The 23,037-nt window shown below is 34.1% G+C and overlaps 1 protein-coding gene across 3 annotated transcripts in view; it reads right to left on the bottom strand.

Annotated features, from left to right (window-relative positions):
* Positions 1-23,037, bottom strand: part of Tbc1d8b (TBC1 domain family member 8B) — a 65,585-nt gene that overhangs the window by 19,626 nt on the left and 22,922 nt on the right. For all 3 annotated transcript variants that reach the window (XM_077107729.1, XM_077107730.1, XM_077107731.1), the window contains exons 6-11: positions 21,402-21,609; positions 20,505-20,666; positions 11,628-11,777; positions 10,462-10,612; positions 9,740-9,954; positions 942-1,059 (exon numbers count right to left, since the gene is read on the bottom strand). In XM_077107729.1, coding sequence (XP_076963844.1) covers positions 942-1,059; positions 9,740-9,954; positions 10,462-10,612; positions 11,628-11,777; positions 20,505-20,666; positions 21,402-21,609 — 1,004 coding nt within the window. The remainder of the gene's footprint in view (positions 1-941; positions 1,060-9,739; positions 9,955-10,461; positions 10,613-11,627; positions 11,778-20,504; positions 20,667-21,401; positions 21,610-23,037) is intronic.

Here is a 23,037-nt window from a genome sequence, read left to right as displayed (position 1 = left end):
CTAGCCATAATAATTAAAGCTTATAAGTTTTAAGACAGGGGATAAGAGATCAATAAATACTTGATGTTTTAAGAAAATATTATATAGTTATCAAAGCAAGATCTTGATCTTTCTTTCAAACCTTGTAAATACCTAAATAATTAATATAAATATGGCAATTTTAAGCTGATAAAATTTCCCTCCCATCAAGAAACTATTAAAATTTCCTCTGCATCTCTGGATATTTCAGAGCATCATTATTTTATCATTAAATGATTATAAGTTTAAAGTATTCATTTTATTAAGAAACAGACCTGATGCAATCTTTCCAACTTCACATTCTGTATAAATATTACGTAGTAACCAATTGTGCCATCAGAGCTCCTAACTGTACAAAAAAGCTGTTCTCTTTTACAAGCAAGTCAGTGAATGTGACATTTTGACATTTTATATATTTTGCAATGTAGTTAATTCTTTTACTTGACTGGCAACTGAGTAGATAAGAGACACTCAAAGGGCTCAGAAAAGAAATATGTGTCTTTTATGGTTTGAATAGATTCCCCAAATTTAATGTGTTGAAAACTTAATCTCAAAATTCATATATCAGTGGTATATGGAGGTGGGATCTTTGGTGAGTGGGTCATGAGGGCTCTTCCCTAATGAATGAATTAATCCATCTGTGAATTAGTAGATTAATAGGTTATCAAAGAAGTGGCTTTGTTATAAAAGCAAGTTGTCTCTGGCATGCTTGCTCTATCTTACCATGTGATGTACTCCACCACATTATGATGGAGCAAGAAGACCCTCACCAGATGTTGAGATGATGCTGGCATATATTCTTGGAATTCCTAGCCTCTAGAACCATGAACTAAATAAACCTCTATCACTTATAAATTACACAGTATGTGGCATTTGGTTATGTCAAGAGAAAACAGACTAAGATAGTGTCTGTGTGTGTTTACCAATGATTCGACGATTAAAATAATCAGGCAACATTCGTTCACATACAGCAACCAGAAGCCAAAAAGCTTCTTCTTCTTTTGCATATAGAAGCAACACGGAAGTTAAAATGTTCATTGCCTAAAGTTCATAGAAAAGATACAAAAAAAAATATTACTCAGATAACGATTGCATTTCTTCTTCAAACTTAGTAGTGTTTAATAGTAATGAGACCTAGTGAGAGTATAATAATGGAAACATGAGAACTATGAGCTAGTCCAAAACAAAACAAAGTAAGTCTAATTAGCTATTTTATACAGTAACATTCAAGGAATACAAAGAAGTAATACCACAGATGTAAAACGCAGTAGTAAAACTTAAAAGTAATTTCAATGGGTAAAAAAAATTATCATAAATATGAAAAATATCCACATAATTTTCAAAAACATACTAAAATTAGGGAAAATAAACTTCATCTATATTTCCAACTATCTGTAGAAGAATATAGATGTCAATCATTCTTCACTATGTCCAAAACTAAACATCTTATTTCCCCTATCAAATAGGAATCTCTTCTTAGTTATCCTAATCTTGATTATGGTGGAAACCCTGTATGTTTATTATGCTGCAATGGATATCTTTGTATATCACTCTTCATTCAAGTGTTTTACTATTTTCTCAGAATTAGTTATCTAGAAATGAAATTGTTTTGCCAAAGGGTATTATTTATTAAAGACTTAATATTATTGCTAAATTACATTCTAGAAAGATTGTGCCAATTTACTTTCCTAGCCAATAGTGTTTGAATGTTTGTTTCACTGCATGTTTGCTAATATTGAGAATTGTAATAATTACCCTTATTAAGTTGATACTGTAGATGTTATCTCATTGTTCTAATTTCAATTCTATAAGGTTGCACTTTCTTTTTCAGGTTCATTATCAATCTGCATTTCCTCCTCTGTGACTAATCATTTCCTGTCCATTGCTCCTTTTTTTATATTTTGATACCTTTTGAATAGATTTGTACACTAACTATGTCAATTCCTTGACAATATTTGATCTCAAGCCATTTTTACTTCTTCACTTTGTTGTGTAAGAAGCCATAAGGGAGGGAACAGAGTGAAAATGGTACCATAAGACTTCCAAAAATGTTTCTTCTATAAAAGCAATAAGAACACTGGCAGGTAACATCTGTTGAAGAAAATGCCTGAGTCTCAGTAAAAACAGTGAGCTCTGTGGCAATAATCCTGATAGATAACAGACAACAATGGCAGGTATATGAGTTTAAGAGGATAACTGTACACACTGGGTTTACTTTGCTGACCCCCATCATGTGCTTTCTTTTAAAAAACAATATACTTGAGGCCACTCAGGGGAAACTTTTGTGACCTTTATACCAACCAAACATTCCAAGACTCAGAAAGGATTTCTCAGGTTTAGGCTCTTTTCCAGTCCTTGGAGCCTTCCTTATGACTTCCTGGGGCCAACATCTACTTCTTCCAATTTCAGAGGGGGAGGGTTTCCAAATTCATCTGGTTTAAAAATCTACGTCCTGTAAAAACTACACTGTTCTCTCTGGCGAAGGTCTACTCTGCAACTTGTACTGCATGCTCATCTCTCTTATTTAACTTTTCCAAATAAACTCATGCCTATTATTCTGTATGACCCCTTGAGATAGTTCCTGCAAGATCACAAAGAACTGGCAGTCTTTAAAATCCTGCATGTAGTCACTTTTCTGAGCCTCAACTTGGTGGAGGATCTGGCAGGCAAGTCTGATGCTACAACAGTTCTATTCTCATTTTGTCTCTTCAGCTTTAGGATAAAAACCAACACCTAAGGATGGGAATATAGCTCTGTGATAGAGTGCTTTCCTAATATACATGAGGCCCTGGGTTTGATACCCAGCACTGTAAAAAACAAATAAAAATAAGAAATGCCAAAACAATAACAACAAAAACATCACCACCCAGCAATCAAAGTGAAAACCAGTACCCAGCTGCCACCAGGGAAACAGGGTAGGATTGGAGCTACTTTAAAGCCCCACTCCCAGAGAATTATCATTATTTAATTTGTCTGGTAGTCTCCTGCAAGATTCTACTCACAAGTCTATCTTTATTTGACCTGACACAGGGCTCCTGTAGTACAAAAAGCCTTTTCCCCAAGGGTTTTTATTGAAAACCATCAGAGCTGTTAACATGTGTGTCTCAGAGAATAGATGACAGTTGGGCCAAACAATAGGCTAACAGAGGGTTAAGAAAGATCTGGGGACTTTGAAAATCTGACATATTATTGGGAAAGTAGAAGGACATATATATGCCTGGTTTTCTGCACATTTATAGCTGTATGTAGCTTAGGAAAGAACAGAAAAGCCTAATATTATCTCTGGCTAAAGTTGAGGCTCAGTGCAAGCAGAAAGTGATATAAATCAGAATAAAAATAGAGAAAAAAAATTAAACCAAAAGTTGATTTATTGAAAAGATTTTTAAAAAAGACAAAAAGGCTTAAGTATCTCTAAGGAGCCTAATCAAAAATATTAAAAAACAAGGAGAGGAGACTCAAATTATTACAACCAGAAAATAGAGAATATAATTATTAACCATACAGAAATATAAAGGAATATAAATAAGGGAAAATGATTACCCAAATATGCTGACAAATTAGATAACTGAGATAAAATGGATAAGTTTCTAAAAACACAAACTACTGATACCAGTTCAAGAAGAAAGAAATAATTAAACAGATCTATAATAAGTAAACAGATTGAATTCATAATGAAAACACTTCCCAGAAAGAAATCTCTAAGAACAGATGGCTTTACTGGCATATTCGACTCAACATTTAAAGAAGAATTAACACCAGTCCTTCATAAACTCTTCAAAACAAATGAGGAGGAAACATTACCCAACTTATTCTAAAAAATACAGATACCCAAATTTAACAAAAACATCACAACTATATATCAATGTATTTTACAAAATACAAATGTAAAAATCCTGAACAAAATAGTAGAAAGCCAAATTCAATAACATGTAACCAAAAAAGATTACACACCAATACCAAGATTTATTCTGGGACTGTAAGAGTGGTTTAGCATATGAAAATCAATCAATGAAATATACCATTTTAGTAAAAGAAAGGGAAAAAATCACATGATTATCTCAATGGACATAGAAAAAAATCATCTGACAAATTCCAACATTCTTTCATGATAAAAAATTAATAAAATAGGAGGATATAAGAATCTTTTCAACCTGGTAATCTACAAAAATTCAGCTGGGTGTAGTGGTGCATTCCTGTAATTCTAGAGCGTTCAGGCTGAGGCACGAGGATCACAAGTTCATGACCAGCCTGGGCAATTTAGTGAGGCTCTAAGCAACTTAGTGAGACCCTTTTTCAAAATTAAAAAAAAAAAAAATTAAAAGGACTGGATTGTACCTCAGTGGTAAAATGCCCCTGGGTTCAAGCCACAGTATCAAAAATCTACAAAATCTTCATAACTAACATTATATTTTATGATGAGAGACTGATTGCTTCCAAGATAAATAATAACCTAGGGATACACATTCTTAACAGTTCTATTAATCCACGTATAGTGGCATGCACCTGTAGTTCCATCTATTCGGGATACTGAGTTCAGAGGATCCTTAAGTCCAGGAGTTTGAGACCAGCCTGGGATAAGGAGACTCCATTTCAAAACAACAACAAAACAACATCAATACTTCCATTTTACATTGTATTGAAGATTTTAGCCAGGTCAGTGAGGCAAGAAAAAAGCAAAAAGGCATTCAGATTGGGATGGAAGAAGTAAAGTACTACTATTCAGATTCCATAATTTTGTATGTAGAAATTCCTAAAGAATCCACAAAACATTTACTAGAACAATAAATAATCTTGGCAAGGTTATAGGATATAAAATCAATATACATAAAATCAACTGTATTTCTATATACTGGCAACAAATAACCCAAAAATGAAACCAAGAAAACAATTCCATTTACTATAATATTAAAAAAGATTAAAATACTTGGAAAAAATCCTTTTAATATTGTTATTTTTTACTCAATACTCCCCAAGTTGATCTACAGGTTCAATCAATGCAACAGTTATCTGGCTTTTTTCCTTGAAGAAATTGTCAAGTGGATATTAAAATTCATAGACATATGAGGGATGTAAAAGAGCCAAAACTTAAAAATAAATAAATAAATAAAATGAAAGCACCAAAAGAATTCTGGAAAAGAAGAAAGTAAAAGGGCTGATACTTCCTGATTTCAGAACTCACACAGACACAGTAATCAAGTCAGTGTGATACTGGCATAGGGATAGAAATATAAATGAAGGGAACAGAATCAACATTTTTAAAGAGCCCAAACATCTATTGTCAATTGACTTTTATCAAGGATATGAAGATATCACTTCACAATCAATTGGATGCCAGAAATCAAAAAAGAGAAATAGTAAGTGTAGTTAAGTATGTGAAGAAATTGGAACCCCTTGTACATTCCTGGTAGGAATGTGAAATGGTGAAGTCTCTTTGGAAAATAATTTGGTAGTGCCCTAATAAGTTAAACTTTTTGTCAACAAATAACCTAGCAATTTCACTTCAAAAAATATACCCAAAGGAATAAAAAATGACCACACAAAAACTTTTATATTAATAACTGCACTATTCTTTACAGTCAAAATATGGGAATGATCCAAATGGTCACCACCTGTTCAAGAGATACACAAAATGTGGTATATCCATACAATAGAAAGTAATTTAGTCATAACAAGAATGAAGTAGAGATACCATATACTAAATAAAAGAAGGTAGACATAAAAGACCACATACATTATCATTTCAGATAGATAAGATGTCTATACTGGGCATCTTCATAGAGACAGAAAGTAGAGTAATGATTGCATGGACCAGAGAAAGTAAGAAATGGAAAGTAACTAGTAATGAATACAGGGTTACTTTTTGGAGGATGAAAATGTTTTTGGTGATAGTTGTATGACTTTGTGAATATACTATAAAGCATGAAAAGGTGAGGTTAGTGTGTGGCATATCTCAACACAGATAGAGATAGATATGCAAGCCAGCTAAGCATCAACATATCTGTATAGCTTACATGGGTTTTTGACCAAAAGCAATATAACTCGTTTACCATATTAAATTCAAAACTCTATATTCTCAGACTTTAAGGATTCTCCATGATCTTGTCCGTTATAAACTTTTTTAAAAAAATATTTCTTAGTTGATGGACCTTTATTTTTTTATTTATTTATATGCAGTGCTGAGGATCTAATCCAGTGCATCACACATGCGAAGCAAGCACTCTACCACTGAGCCACAACCCCAGCTCCACATACAAACTTATTTACTACTTGATACATGAACTTAGCCAGTCTGATCTCTAAGGTAGGCTCAATTCTCACCTGAATGGTACTGTTCATATGGTTACCTTAACCCAGAGTAAGTTTCCTCTTGCTCTGTTTAAATTTGCTCTCATCTTTTAGAAATCAAAATCTAATGCTGCCTACTTTGAAACCATCTCTAAACTACTTCATAGAGATAACATCACAAGCTTTGTGAGTGTAAGCTATTTTTAAACATTTTTTTAGTTGTAGATGGGCACAATATCTTTCTATTTATTTACTTATTTGTTTATTTATTTGGTGCTAAGGATAAAACCCAGGGCCTCACGCGTGAGAGGCAAGTGCTCTACCACTGAGCTACAACCCCAGGCTAGCTTTTTTGTTTTTTTGGTATCAAGGATTAAACTGAGGGGTGCTTAACTACTGAGCCACATTCTCAGCCTGTTTATGTTTTATTTAGAGATCTTGCTAAGTTGCTTAGGGCCTAGCTAAATTGCTGAGGCTGGCTCTGAACTTGTCATCCTCCTGCTCAGCCTCCCCAGTGGCTGGGATTACAGGTGTGTGCTTGTGCCCACCTTAGTTTAAGCTATTTTTTTTTAAATATTTATTTTATTTTTATGTGGTGCTGAGGACTGAACCTAGTGCCTCACAACCTAGTGCTTGTGAGGCAAGCACTCTACCACTGAGCTACAACCCCAGCCCCATGAGTTCAGGCTTTTTTTTTTTCCCCCTAGGCATTCTTTTTTTTTTTAAATTATATATGACAGCAGAATGCATTACAATTCTTATTACACATATAGAGCACAATTTTTCATATCTCTGGTTGTATATAATGTATATACACACCAATTCGTGTTTCATACCTGTACTTTGGATAATAATGACCATCACATTCCACCATCATTTCTAGCCCCATGCCCCCTCCCTTCCCCTCACACCCCTCTGCCCTATCTAGAGTTCGTCTGTTCCTCCCATGCTCTCAGTCACTATCCCACTATGAATCAGCCTCCTTACATCAGAGAAAACATTCAGCATATGTTTTTTTTTTTGTGATTGGTTAACTTCAATTAGCATTATCTTCTCTAACTCCATCCATTTACCTGCAAATTCCATGATTTTATTCTCTTTTATTGCTGAATAATATTCCATTGTGTATAGTCACATTTTTTTAATCCATTCATCATTGTTGCAAGAATTAAAATCAAGAATCAATAAATGGTAGGGACTCAAACTAAAAAGTTTCTTCTCAGCAAAAGAAACAATCTGTGAGGTGAATAGAGAGCCCACATCTTGGGAGCAAATCTTTACCCCTTATACATCAGATAGAGCAGTAATCACTAGGGTACACAAAGAACTCAAAAAGTTAAACACCAAAAAAACAAATAACCCAATCAATAAATGGGCCAAGGACCTAAACTCAATCAATAAATGGGCCAAGGACCTAAACAAACAGTTCTCAGAAGATTATTTACAATCAATCAACAAATATGTGAAAAAATGTTCATCACCATTAGCTATTAGAGAAATGTAAATCGAAACCACTCTAAGACTTCATCTCACTCCAGTCAGAATGGCAGCTATTATGAATACAAACAACAATAAGTGTTGGCAAGGATATGGGGGAAAAAGGTACAATCATACACTGCTGGTGGGACTGCAAATTGGTGTAGCCAATATGGAAAGCAGTATGGAGATTTCTTGGAAAATTGGGAATGGAACCACCATTTGATCCAGCTATCCCTCTCCTGGGTCTATACCCAAATGACTTAAAAACAGCATACTACAGGGACACAGCCACATCAATGTGTATAGCAGCACAATTCACAATAGCTAAACTATTCACAATAGCAAAACTGTGAGTTCAAGCTTTTTGAGAAAAGACATATTATGCATCTTTTGTACCTTTCATAGATGTAACAATATGCTAAAAAGTACTTGTCATTTAGACAGTTCATGTACTTAAATTGTTTTTCAAAAAAAAATTCTCTAGGGCTAGGCATGTAATTCAGTGGTAGAGTACTTGCCTACCATGTGCAAGGCCATGGGTTTGAGTCCCAGTAACTCCCACTCCCCCCAAAAAAATCTCGGTTAATAAGTTTCAATGGACAGATGGTATTGATATGTAATCTTTATGGGTGCTCAACCTATTAGAAATGAATGTATGGTACAGAGTACTTCCTATCCCCCATAATTTAATCTTTTCTTCTTCTATAGTAGCTGGGCACAGGTCTATTCAGCTCACACTACCTGTCATCATGTCATAGAATTCCTTTGATTTTTTTTTTTTTTGGCAGTACTGGGTATTGAATCTAGGGTTGCTTCATCACTGAGTTATATTTTTGCTTTGACACATGGTCTCACTATGTTGCCTATCTGGCTTTGATATTGCAATCCTCTTGCCTCAGCCCCCCAAATCACTGGGATCACAAGCATGTACCACAACGCTTCACTCACAGACTTCCTTTTAAAGAGATGTGGCCATGTGATAAACATCTTCCAATAGAATGTGGGTGAAGTGGTGTAAGAACCTTCCAGGCCTACTCTGTCAAATCTCTCACAGTTTCTTCATCTCCTCTGCCTGCTCCTCTGTCTGTGGTAATGGTAACGAAAGAGTACCTTAATCTCATAAAGAACTGTCTATTAACCTAAATACTCACTTTCTTCTGCTGATTCCTTTAAGAAACAATCTTCTATTATTTATTATTATTTATTTGTATTAACTGTCTAGCCTAATGAACACAGAGTACTCCTAAAGGATTTTTTCCTAATGACTCCTCTACTACCTATAAAATAAATTCCAAATGACTGACCTGCTTCAATCTACCTTATTTTTTTCTTCAACTACTTTGCTTCATTAACCATACACTTTACTAAACAGAACATTGTCCTATACACACTCCCCATTTACCTCTGTTAGGTTGCAATGATACTTTCACTTAGAATATTCTTGCATTCTATCTCTTTATGTCCAAAATTCACCAATTTTCATGACCTGCAAATGTCACCTTTTCTGGTTCTCCCAGATGTAATAATTTCTTTTTACTATAAATCTCAACAAGACTTTATAATCATTTAGTACTTTATCTCACTTGTTTTTCATTTTCCCATTGAAAATGATTTTAATATGTATATAAGTATATATAAACATATATGTACATATATATATGTGTGTGTACATATATATTTCTTTCTTTAATGGAAAAATTCCTACCAGACATATCTTAAAATAGCCTTACACATGTGGCACCATATCTTTTATAGAGCAAGGACTCAAAAATACTTGTTAAGTGAAAAAGATAAATTAATAAATATCAATTCTAAATATTCCTACTACTATCATACTTACATTAATAATATTCACTATCAATTCCACTCCATAAAATTCCCAAATTGGTAGAGTTGGATTTAATGTGATTTTATCATTTGAAACATTCACACAGTTGGGTTCATAGTGAGGTCATACCTGGCAGTACCCTATTTTGGGATTCCTATATGCATAGGCAGTAAGTACCCGCCTCAGAGCAGATATGCCAGTGTCACTCTGAAATGCTGGGTGCTCAGGCAGGGAACGACGCAAGTCACGTTCAATTTCTTCAGTAGCCAAGTTGCAGGTCCCTAAAGACTGTTTAACCACTTCAGCATAATAGCCAGGATTAGTAGCCATGTCATTAACAGCACCTGTATAGATGATTGCATTCACACACAAAAAAGGAATATAATATAGCTTGCATATAGTAGCATATTAGCATATATATGAAGAATTGCATTTTAAAATTATTTCATTACCTTGAAATTTAGCTTTATGATTAAGTTATATCTGAACACAAAAACATACACAAAAGAAAATGAAGGAAACGAAAAAGCTTTACACTGGTATCTAAAATGTTAAACTAACAGTATCCAAGAGAATAACATTTTTATGAGATTTTTTCCCCATTTAACTTTCTTTTGACACTAGAGATAGAGATTTCCACCAATTGGACATATCTTGCCTAATAAACTATTCTGCTCAGGCACTAGATGTGTGGATATATAGGTAAGTACACATAACTACATATCTTTCTCTCTTTGACTAGCCTGAATTCCTGATGAGTAAGACTTTGTCCTATTCATGTTTGTAATTCTTTAGCTTAGGGCATAATTCCCTAATTTCTGCTAAATGAATAAAGTTAATGGCTGAAATACCTGAAAAAAGCAGCCAGAGCTCTCCTCTTAAAGCCTCTGGAATCCCTCTTACGACCAGATCCCGAGTCTTTTTGGTTCGAAACATGCTAACACCACGCCCACATTCTGAAAATAGGATGTTCCATGACTGTTCCTTCATCTTTTCTTTCAACTGTATCAAAAAATCAAAGCAATCAAACAGAGTGAGAAAATAATTTCTTTAAAATAAACTGCCCACCCTCTTCACCATGAAACAATATGTATGGATATCAAGAACCTACAAAATAAAAACCAGTATTCACATAGAATTCAAACACTGGACCTTGTCATCACAAAAATCACTTAAACTCATGTGAGCAAAACAGCTTTAATTCACTATTTTATAATTCTTAAAACTCAAATAAAAATGGTAAAGGGATCATGCATAGGAGGTAAAGCTCTGAATCATCAGTATTCTCAAATGAACTACATTTCAGCATAGATTATTAGAAATATATGCAAATAAAACCAAATATCAAAAATTTGTTTTTATTTTCATTTTTTTTGGTAGTGGTGATTTAACCTAGAGGCACTTTACCACTAAGCTACATCCCCAGCCCTTTTTATGTTTTATTTTGAGACAGGGTCTTGCTTTGTTGTCAAGGTTGGTCTCAAACTTGCCATCCTCCTGCCTCACCCTCCCAAATTGCTAGTATTACAGGCATGTACCACCATACCTGGCTTATCCTTATTCTTTTTTTTTTCAATTTTTTATTTGTAGATGGACACAATACCTTTATTATTTTTTTAATGTTGTGTTGAGGATTGAACCTAGTGCCTCACATATGCTAGGCAAGCACTCTACCACTGAGCTACAATCCCAGCCCTTCTTATTCTTTTTTTCTAAGTAGTTTTTTAGTTGTAGACAGACACTATACCTGTATTTTATTTGTTAATTTTTATGTGGTACTGAGGATTGAACCCAGTGCCTCACACATGCTAGGCAAGTGCTCCACCACTGAGTCACAACCCCAGCCCCCAGTACTTCTTAATCTTAACAATACTCTTTGTGTGTTGTGGAACCAAACAACACCCATAGTAGTACTTTCTGGTAAACTTTTCCAAATCTCAAAAGAAGAGTTTTCAGTCCTGGTACATTCTGATCTCTAAGATTCCAGTTCATATATTTAAATAGTTCATTTTCCTACCATTTTAGAATTAAGAGTCTCCAAATTTTGAGGGTGAAATACTGTCATTAAGGCTTCGGTGTTCACAGTTTTACTGCATTCTTTTGTACACGTTGAAGACCGCATCTCAAAATTATCAGATAGTTCTGTAGAGTTAGAACCAATAGCACCCTGAAACACAAAGAAAGAATGTAATTGTAACAAATGCATGCTTAAAAGTTTCTGAAAGAAAAAACTGCTAAGGTTTTATCTGTCATTTATAAACTACAATCTATGTACATATTAAATATTATGGCAATGTCTCAGAGAAACATTGCTTTCCTATCAGAATTAGAGATACCAACAAACTGACTTCAGGAAAAACAAACTCAAAACCTCAGTGAAACCATTACCCAACAAGCAACAAAGTACTGGCAAAACATTCAAAATAAATAATTTCAGAACACCAGAAATTAGGTGGGCATGGAGGCTTGTGCCTAAATCCTAGCAGCTTGAGAGGATGAGGCAGGAAGATTGCAAGTTCAAAGCCACTCTCAGCAATTTAATGAGGCCCTAAGCAACTTCGCAAGACCCTGCCTAAAAATAAAACAAAAAATGGCTTAATGGTTAAACATCTTGGGTTCAAGCCCTAGTATCAAAAACAAAACAAACAACCTCCCCCCGCCCAAAACACCAGAAATTAACCAAAGGCACAGAATGAATTGAAAAGCATCTATTCAAGAAAACCCATGGGGGATGGGGATACTGCTCAGTGGTACAGTTCTTGCCTAACATGTAAAACCCTGAATTTTAAAAAAAAAGTTTATTTTAAATTAATCAATTATTATTATTATTATTTTTTTTTGTGTGTGGTGCTGGGGACTGAACACAGAGCCTTGAGCATATGAGGCAAGCACTCTACCAACTGAGTTATATCTCCAGGCCTAATTAATTTATTTTTTATGTGATGCTGAGAATAGAACCCAGTGCCTCACAAATGTTAGGCAAATGCTCTCCCACTGAGCCACAACCCCAGCCAAAGACCCTCGATTTGATCCCCAGTACCATAAACAAAAACAAACAGAAAACTAAAGTGTCTCAGTAAGAACAGCAGTCTGTGGGGTTTTAACTTGAGGCCATTCCTATCTTCTCTCCCTCCCAAACTTGGAAATATGATAGGCATGAAAACTGGCACTATGACAGCTAATGAAACTCTAGGATCATCATTAAAAACCCTATCCCTATCCCATAGCACAGTCAATGTTTAAACCAAACTAGTAGCTCCCTGGAAAATCTCCACCTGCAAGGTGTTATCATTTGATTCACAGCTTTGCTAAGTTTAAAAAAAGCCTGTTTCTAGGGCATTATAGAAAACAACAGCAATCTTCTTGTAACATCATAATTGCTTAAGGCTGTGATTTCAGTTGGGGCAAACAAAAGCCTGGCTGAAGATTTAAAAGGAAGAAATGGAGAACCAGATGACCATATGGAATGCTGACAAGTTTCAACAAATTCTTAGGGATCTAGAAGCATGCACACATATACAGAGCTGCAAGTGACCCAAGGAAAGAAGCTAGACAAGAGAAGATCCCAGTTACTCAACTCTAGCCATCTTTGAAAGCAAGAAATGAAAGCTAAGGTTAATTTGTAAAATTTCTGAAGTTTGAATTATACCTTTACACAAAGATGGAAGAAAACAAGGTAAAAGAGCTTTTCCATTTTTTGCATTAATGCACTTTTTTTTCTAAAGAGAGAGTGGGACAGAGAGAGAGAGAGAGAGAGAGAGAGAGAGAGAGAGAGAATTTTTCAATATTTATTTTCTAGTTTTCGGCGGACACAACATCTTTGTATGTGTATGTGGTGCTGAGGATCGAACCCGGGCCACACGCATGCCAGATGAGCGCGCTACCGCTAGAGCCACATCCCCAGCCCACATTAATGCACTTTTAAAAAGTCCCATCTAACTGTAGTAGGGTTCCAGAGGATTAATTTGATGTTTTCCTTAGAAAAGCTTTCAGGAACCTTTACCAACATACTTAGTAAAGTTTAACTTCTCTACTTATATCATATTCTTTAATTGCAATTGGACACAATACCTTTATTTATTTGTTTTTATGTGGTGCTGAGGATCGAACCCAGTGCCTTGCACATGCTAGGCAAGCACTTTACCACTGAGCCACAACCCCAGCCCAAAACTTCATGTTTTTTTAAAGGTGTTTCTCCCTTTCTTAAGCTAAATATGTTGACAAAGATTCTTTAAAGCTCTTTTCATTAGTTTAGCATCTGAATTAAGATACAAATAACATATAATAAAATTGATGCATTTATGGCATAAAGTCAGTGGTTCTAATATATTCAGGGTTGTGCAACCATCATCACAATCTTAAGTTTATTATGATATCATCACCCCTAAAATAAATCCCCTATCCCTTTGCAGTCCCTCCCCCATGACCTTCCCCCCATTCCAGGTTCTATATAACTACTAATCTGTCAGTATAAATTTACTTATTCTGGACTTTTCATATAAATGGAATAATATAATATGTAGTCTTTTGTGTATTACTTCTTTGAACTTATTTCAAGGTTCATTCATATTATAGTATGTATCAGTATTTCATTTGTTATTGCCAAATGATATTCTACTGTCATATTTTATTCCTTTATTCATCATTTGATGGCTTTTTTACACTTTTTTGGTAATTGTGAATAATCCAGCTAAGAATAATTGTGAATAATCCAGTATTAGGGTGAACATTTATTTGCAGTTCTCTTGGGCAGATATCTAGAAGTAAAATTACTGGGTCATATGGTAACTCTACACTCAACATTTTGAGGAATTGCTTAACTGTAGTCCAACGTGGCTGTACCATTTTATACTCCCAACAATATATGAAGTTTTCAATTTCTTCACATCCTCCTCAACAGTTATTATCTGGCTTTTTAATTATACTCACTCTGATGAGTATGAAATGTTATTCCATTATGGTTTTGTCTTGCATTGCTCTAATGACTAATGATACTGAAAAACCTTTCATGTGTTTGTTGGTCATTTATATTCTTTGAACAAATGGCTATTGAAATCCCTTTTCCATATTTTTAGAAAATGTGTTGTTTACCTTTTACTATTGAAGTGTAAGAGATGTTTATATGTTCTGCATAGAAGTCCCTTATCAGACATAAAACGTCCAAATATTTTCTCTCATCCTGTGAACTTTTTTTGTGTTGATACTATCATTTGTAGCACAAAAGTCCTTATTTTTTATATATTCAAATTTACCCATTTTTCTTTTGTCATAATCTTGTCAATTAGGAAATAACTGCCTAATTCACAGGCATAAAGATTTACTTCTATGTTTACCTGGAAAGTTTTATAGTTTCAGCTCTTTAATGTAGGTCTGGTGTGTTTTGAGTTAATATGTAGTATGTGGACATCCACTGTCCCACCACTGTCTATTGAAAAGACTACACACTAAGCAGGGTGTGGTGGCACATGCCTGTAATCCTAGCAATTTGGGAGGCTGAGGCAGGAAGATCACAAGTTTGAAGTCATCCTAAACAACTTAGCAAGGCTCTAAGCAACTTAATGAGATTATGTCTCAAAATGAAAAATAAAAAGGGCTGGGAATGTAGCTCAGTGGTAAAGTGCCCTGGTTTCAATCCCTGGTTTTTTAAAAAAATGAATGTACTTTCCCTCTGTGAATTGATTTGCCATCCTTGTGAAAAATTAAGTGATCATAACTTCTAGACTTTCGATTTTTATTACAGTGATCTATATGTCTATCCTTTTGCCAGTATCACAGTTTACTAGGGTTGTATAGTAAGTTTTAAAATGAAAAGCATGTGAGTCCTCTTTGAGACCCTTGCATTTCTAGATGAATTTTCTGATCATCAAAGTTGTAATTTTAAAATTACTCAAATTCTGTGGATTAACTATACCAGAAGTTTTGAGTTCCTAGTAGGGGTACTTAAAAAGGCTTACCAAGGTCATCACTCAAACTTTAGTAGTTTAAGCAAAATGAAAAGACTGCCCATGATTGAGGTGGAGGAAAAGTGGCAGCTTAGTAGAACGGTCCAGTGGCATTTTAGCTTAAAAACAAGAAAAATCAGTAATAGACCCAGGAGGGTTGGACATTAAGATAGGATCTAGGTAAATTTAGAAAGGCCGATTCAAATCAATGTCTGAATGAATACAAGGGTATGGCAGAAGAGGCTAATAATGGAAAATTAGTGATTAATCATTATAGGGCACAAACTACAACAGTTGCCTTAAAAAAAAAAACCTGTTTTGCTACATCACAAACTTTACTTCCTAAGATTAAAATTAGCTGTTTTATTGAGGAATTAAATGTTGCAAATACATGTTGACAAATTCATAGTTTTAGTCTAGATCCCAAGCAAGGTACATTATATGACTGAGGTACCAATTATCTATTGGTAGTATATCCAAACTACAGGGAAAATGTGTAAGAAGGAGAAGCAAATAATCTCTTAAGTGATGAAACCCTACACATAAATTTATAAGAGTGATGACAAATATGCTAGTTGTATCCACAATTATCTCCTAAGTATTCAAAAATCAAATTAACATATTCACCTTCAAAGATGTGGCTTAAAACAACTTCATACTTGACATATTATTATCTTTGAGGTACTAGGGATTGAACCCGGAGCCTAATGCATGCTAGACAAGCTCTCTACCACTGAGCTACACCCTAGCCCTCATACTTAAAATTATTTAAAGAGTTTAATAGATTGTTTAAGGAATAAAGCTTATTTTTTAAACATTTATTTTTTTGCTTTGGCTCTTCTGAATGGAAGATTTTACCTCATATCCATCCAGACCAATTCGATATATCTGTTTATTTAGGTTCTTGTAACTCTGACTGGAATAAACTTGGCGCTCATCAAACATTTATTGCCTCAGCAAAACTGAGTCACAGCAAGAAAGTAACAGAGGTTGTTAGTTTTATGGCTGGTATTCTTAAACCTGTTTGATTTTTGGTGTATGACAGGTTTAGAAGTAGCATATGCCTCTAACAGTAAAGGAAAGATAGGGCAGATTAATATTTATGTGTAAGCTTACTACAAAATATCAGATTTAAATTAGACTATCTCATAAACTTGGCACAATAAATGATGATTGGATCCAGAGTTAACCTGAAAACACAAAAATTAAAACAAAAATATACAAACCCCCACTTTTCTCAAATACTAGAAGCTTATCTTAAATAAATTCCCATTCATAATCCATAATTGAAAATGGGATGCTAATTTTATTTCTAAAAATCTTTCTGGTTTCCTACCCTAGAAATAAATCTATTACTTCCCACAGCTACAGTATCTATTTCTAATTTATATTATAGTTACAGGAAACACATTAACTTATTCTTATAAAGGAAAACAAAAATTAGTTATGTGAGTTAAACTACTATTCCTATCTGATTACATAGAATAAGGAAACCACTACTGGTTTTTTATAAATTAAAACTCCTCATTTTAGGGCTGGGGATGTGGCTCAAGTGGTAGCGTGCTTGCCTGGCATGCGTGCAGCCTGGGTTCGATCCTCAGCACCACATACAAACAAAGATGTTGTGTCCACCGAAAAAACTAAAATAAATATTAAAATAAAAAAAAACCCCAAAACTCCTCATTTTAGAATCAGGAAATACCTCCTTCTATCAAGTTGAATGAATGTTCCTGGAGCATATTACTTCTAATTAAAAACTTACAGACACCAGAATGGCAATATGTAAATCAATGGTTGTGCAACTGATGTGATTCTGCAATCTGTATATGGGGTAAAAATGGGAGCTCATATCCCACTTGAATCAAAGTGTGAAATATGATATATTAAGAACTATGTAATGTTTTGAACAACCTACAATAAAAATTAATTAAAAAAAACTTAGAAACTGGGATAATGCTGGTTATGATATGTAATAAAACACATTTGCATATGCTTGGGTAATCTGTAGAAGGTATTTATTTGCCTATCTAAACACTTTAAGACATAAATGCATTTTCTAACCTTTCTTGACATTCCACAGTTCCTACGATCACTTGTAATGCAGTTTAAAAGCATCAAGCAGGGGCTGGGGTTGTGGCTCAGAGGTAGAGTGCTCGCCTAGCATGTGTGAGGCACTGGGTTTGATCCTCAGCACCACATAAAAATAAAGGTATTGTGTCCACCTATAACTAAAAAATAAATATAAAAAAAATAAAAGCCTCAAGTAAGAGATCTTCAATAGTGCTTTCTATTCTTAGGTCAGTTTGTCAAAAACTAAGTTAAAGAAGCCCATACTTCTTCGTCTAATAGTTTTGAAAAATTATCCAATAATATTCCTTAATCATATATGCCAGTAAAAGTAAGAGATCAATCAAGTGTGGTGACACATGCCTGTATTTCTGGCTACTTGGGAGGCTGAGGCAAGAGGATTTCAAGTTTGAGGCCAGATAGGGCAATTTTGGAGACCCTGTTTCCAAAAAAAAAAAAAAAAAAAAAAAAGCAGGGGGGTTGGGATATAGTCAGTGGTAAAGTGCTTGCTTGGCATGTGCAAGCTATGGATTCAATCTCCAGTACCCCCCTCTCACATAAAAAAATAAAAGATTAAAATATCTTTTAAACACTCAATTAGAATTTTACAAAACCTGTTTATGCATCCAGGTTTATCATAACTCATAAAAATGGAACATTTTAGTTGATACCTATTTCAAATTTGGACAGAACTGAGTTTATGCATAATCCCAATTACTTCTGGGAGCATTTGTTCTTTGTACCACATCTTTGATGTACTCATAGGAAGAAATTTTTAACTTCCTTCCTACATTCATGTTTTTATTTTATTTAAATTCTTTGAAATTAAGATTTAAAAGTCTAATGTTTCTTATAAAATTTAACCAGGTTTGTTAAAATTATAAAATGCATTCTTTTGTTTCAGTAAACTGGGTGTAACTCTAAAATAATAGAGCTACAATTTCTTTTATTTAGAAACCAAATAGAAATAGTTCTTGTTTTAAAAAGCTTTCCTTCACTAATATTTAAAATATACTATTGATAAAGCTAGATGTATAGAGACAATATTAACATAGTCAATATTCCTCATCACGGCTATGAAAAAATCTTCAGTGAAAAAAGAATATTAGGACAATTAAAAGATATATTTCAGGCTGGGGTTTTGGCTCAGTGGTAGAGCACCTGCCTAGCATGTGTGAGGCACTGGGTTCAATTCTCAGCACCACATGAAAGTAAATAAATGAAATAAAGGTCCATCAACAACTAAAAAAAAAATATTTTAAAAAAAGATATATTTTGCAGGGCATGGTGGCAGTGGCTCAGGAGGCTGAGGCAGGAGGATCGCGCGTTCAAAGCCAGCCTCAGCAAAAAAAGCAGGGTGCTATGCAACTCAGTAAGACTCTGTCTCTAAATAAAATACAAAATAGGGCTGGAGATGTGGCTCAGTGTCCAAGTGCCCCTGAGTTCAATTCCTGGTACCCCTCTCCCCCCAAAAGAGATAATTCCAAGCAAATCAGTGTACTGATTGGTATTTTGTACACATCTTTATAAAACCTCTAAAAATGGACAAGAAAAAACTAGAAAACCTTATAATCCTGACATATCTGGAAAGATGGTAAACACATTTTGAAACAAAATCCTTTCTTGACAACCGAGCATACTCAGCTACTAGAGACACATGAGTTGTCAGGGGAAAATTCTAGTTCTCTAGGTTCTGGGGAGGCAGATAAATTAAAGGAAATGGAAACATAAGCAGAACATTGGATCTAACATAAAGACTATCTAAAATAAGACAAGGACAATATTGGGCAGTGGGAGCGCAGGGAGAAAAACTACCAAACTGATCAGATTTTACTAATGTTTTCACATAAAACTAAGAAATATTTTGGGTACATACTACAAGAGTGAGAGAGAAAGTCGGGCAAGAAAACCTCCTGACAGCCAACATACAGATTCTGTGTCTGCAACTGAGATGATATATATTTCTTAAATTATATTTTTTTCATTGTGGTTTTCAAAGGGGAATTTAGTCTTATCAATACTGCATTATAATTAAATTAGGATATTATTTTCAGCTTGTACTCTGCAGAAAGTGGGAAAAGGCTCTATATTTCAGTTCAAATAAAATATAACGAGCAAAGCCAATATTAATTTTTTTCTGAATCTTTAATTAAAATATAAATAGTTACAATTTGCTAAGCTTTATCAAATTATTAAAACATGACATTTCTGGGAATTGAAAAAAATTCATCTGAATTCAATCTGTCCACATTTCCATGAACATACTAAACATCAAAATCAGGCTCTTAACCACTCTTTGCCAAGAATATTTGTCTGCTCTAATAGTTTGCAAGTAAAGGGATATGCCACTATTTTGCTTTGGGCTAGATTATGTAAATGAGGCAAATGTGCTAGTTAAAATATAAAAGATATTCAGACTGGTTTAAAATTGAGATCCTTGCAGCAATAAGAGAAAGATCATTTTTCATGGCCTTGTTGAATTCTCCAGTGTAATATGAGTTGTTAAAAAAGTTATGAGGGCTGGGGCTGTAGCTCAATGGCAGAGCAGTTGTCTGGCATGGGTGAGGCACTGAATTTGATCCTTAGCACCACATAAAAATAAACAAAAATTAACAAAGGCATACTTCTGTTTACAACTATGAAAAAATTAATAGATACATTAAAAAACAAATTATGTAAACATAGAAGGTGTGTTTCTATGAAAAACAGCAAATACAGTAGAAAGATCCAATAATATTTTTTAAAGTATGAGTTTCTAGATTCAGTCTTGAAAAAAAATAAACATAGGTATGAATAGTAAAGGTACTATGAATTTCTTCTGAAAGAAAAGAACATATAAACACAATGCTTTCTTTCCAAAATTATTTAATTTCTCTATTAATTACCTCTGTGCTAATATACTGAGTTGAAGCTGCCCGACACTTGAGGCTGAGTTTTGCCACTAGTTGCTCAAAGTCTTTAACTTCACTGAAGCGAAATGCTGTTTTTCCTTTGATGCTAATGGTGACAGATTTACTGGAATCATCTGTCTTATCTATTGCTAAAACCTGGAGGGGAGTGAAAAGATAAATAAGAGATTCACATTTTCCCCTTATTGCTGATACCTTTAGATAAAATGTGTTTGGCTTACTCTTTTGTGGCTAAAAGTTTTAGTCCATGGTACAGTCTACTAAGAAACAGACTTTGTTCAATCACTGGCACCATAAAAAAAGAAAGAAAGAAAAGAAAAGAAAGAAAGAAAGAGAAAGAAGGAAAGAAGGAAAGAAAGAAAGAAAGAAAAGAAAGAAAGAAAGAAAAGAAAGAGACTAGTTGCATAAATGATATAATTAATCTCAGTGCAAGTTAATTCATTCTCAAAGAAGAGGTTTAAGTAACGCGTGGCCTTTAAGATTGGCAATAATGATGAAAATTATTCAGTGCTGAACACTGAAAATTTATTTCTGACTTACACAAAAGCCATCAATTCTATTCTTTCTGAAAAAGTTCATCAAATGTGACATTCTAAATTTTGATATTCATGTTTTAAATATCTGAATGTTCAAGCCCATTTGTGGTTTTAATTTGTTTTTCTAGTTTTACTTTCAGTAATAACTATAAGGTGTTACTAAAAGGAATTGAGAATATCTCAAAAGCTAGTACTTTTATCCTGAAGAATAATACTGAACACAGAAAATGATTATTTTAAATTACTAAAAGGTTTTGCATTTTGAGTTTCTATTAATTTTTGTTATTACATGACATTTTACAAACTAAAAATTGATATGTAACCAAATTAACGTTACCTCTCGTAAAGGAATGATTACGCTACATAGATTGCCATCCTGGCTAGCAAAGCAGATATAGTTTTCTGAGATGCACATTTTTCCATGAGTATTGAAGTGGCTGAATGGTACCCATAATAAACATTCATGTACTTCTTTCAAAGTCTCCTCTTTGGGCAGCCTAAAAAAGGCATTAAATTGCTCACTGTGGGCTCTGTTTTCCAAACCCCTGTAAGAAAGAAACAAAAGGGGGAAAGTGGCTCAAATGATGATTCTAAAGTATATGACATGCCTGTATTGATTAATTTAAATACACTCTAAATGAGACAGAGTAGCCAGGTGCAGTAGTGCATGCCTGTAATCCCAGGAATTTGGGAGGCCTAGGCAGGAGGATCAGAAGTTCAAGGTTAGCCTCAGAAATTTAGAAAGACCCTAAGCAACTTACTGAGACCCTTTCTCAAAATAAAAATAAATAAATATCAAGGGCTGGGAATGTAGCTCAGTGGTGAAGCACCCCTGAGTTCATTCCCCAGTACTAAAAATAAAAATAAAACAAAGCAGACAGATTAAATACAAAATGCTGTATTCTTCAATGAATTCTGAAATGGAAAAAAGTATGATTCCTAACAAATGCATTTCACTTCTTATTTTTTATAATTTATTTTATTAGAAGATTGAAATGTGCACAAGTCTTAAACACATCTATTGTAGAGTGCTTTGCTGGAAGACTATCATTATATTATTATATATTCATAATATGCAACTTGACTAAAACCATTCTCAGCAGACAATAATTTACATATTTGGTCATCAGAAAATCAAGAGTTACCCATTTCAAACAAAAGAAAATTTATGGCATCAAAATTTAGAGAGGAAGCTGGGTGTGGTGGCGAACACCTGTAATCCCAGTGGTTTGGGAGGCTGAGACAGGAGGATTACGAGTTCAAAGCCAGCCTCAGCAATGGTGAGACACTAAGCAACTCAATGAGACCCTGTCTCTAAATAAAACACAAAATAGGACTGGGGATGTGGCTCAGTGGTTGAGTGCCCCTGAGTTCAATCCCCAGTACCTCCCCCCAAAAAAAATATTTAGAGAGTAATAACAGTCCATAAGAGAGTACTGAAATTAAGTGAAATGAAAATTTAAACCAATGTTTAAAAATACCCCAAATAGAGGCAGGCTAAAACAACATTGCTTGTATAGAGTTGTGCACAGAATAGTAGTTAATAAATACAAATGACTTGTTAACTGATACATAAATATATAAATAAAAAGTAATTGCTTTCAATAGTATAATTTTCCTAGGGGCACTAAATACTTGTGCTAAGCAGTAATGCCATTTGGAGTAATAAGTAAATTATGAAAGGTCTAACTCAAATCCAACCCAGTTAAAACTAAATTCATCCTTCCCACATATACTATTTGAATGCGGTATTTTAACATGTCTTCAAAATAATCTTGACAAATATGACCAGGAACCATGTTAATTTTTACCTTATGTAAATTGTAATTTGACAGGTTACTTCACTATTATTAAAAGAATGATTGTGGTCCATTTATATGAACAGAAAGGTGTCTGTGACATATTATAGTAAGAGAAAAAACTATGTCATGTTCAGTCCCATTCATATATTTTTTTTCAAATTAAAAAAAATA

The sequence above is a fragment of the Callospermophilus lateralis genome, chromosome X, assembly GCF_048772815.1.
Source record: "Callospermophilus lateralis isolate mCalLat2 chromosome X, mCalLat2.hap1, whole genome shotgun sequence".
Taxonomy (NCBI): Eukaryota; Metazoa; Chordata; class Mammalia; order Rodentia; family Sciuridae; genus Callospermophilus; species Callospermophilus lateralis.
The sequence above is the reverse complement of the archived record's forward strand: the minus strand, read 5'-3'. Positions and strand labels throughout refer to the sequence as shown.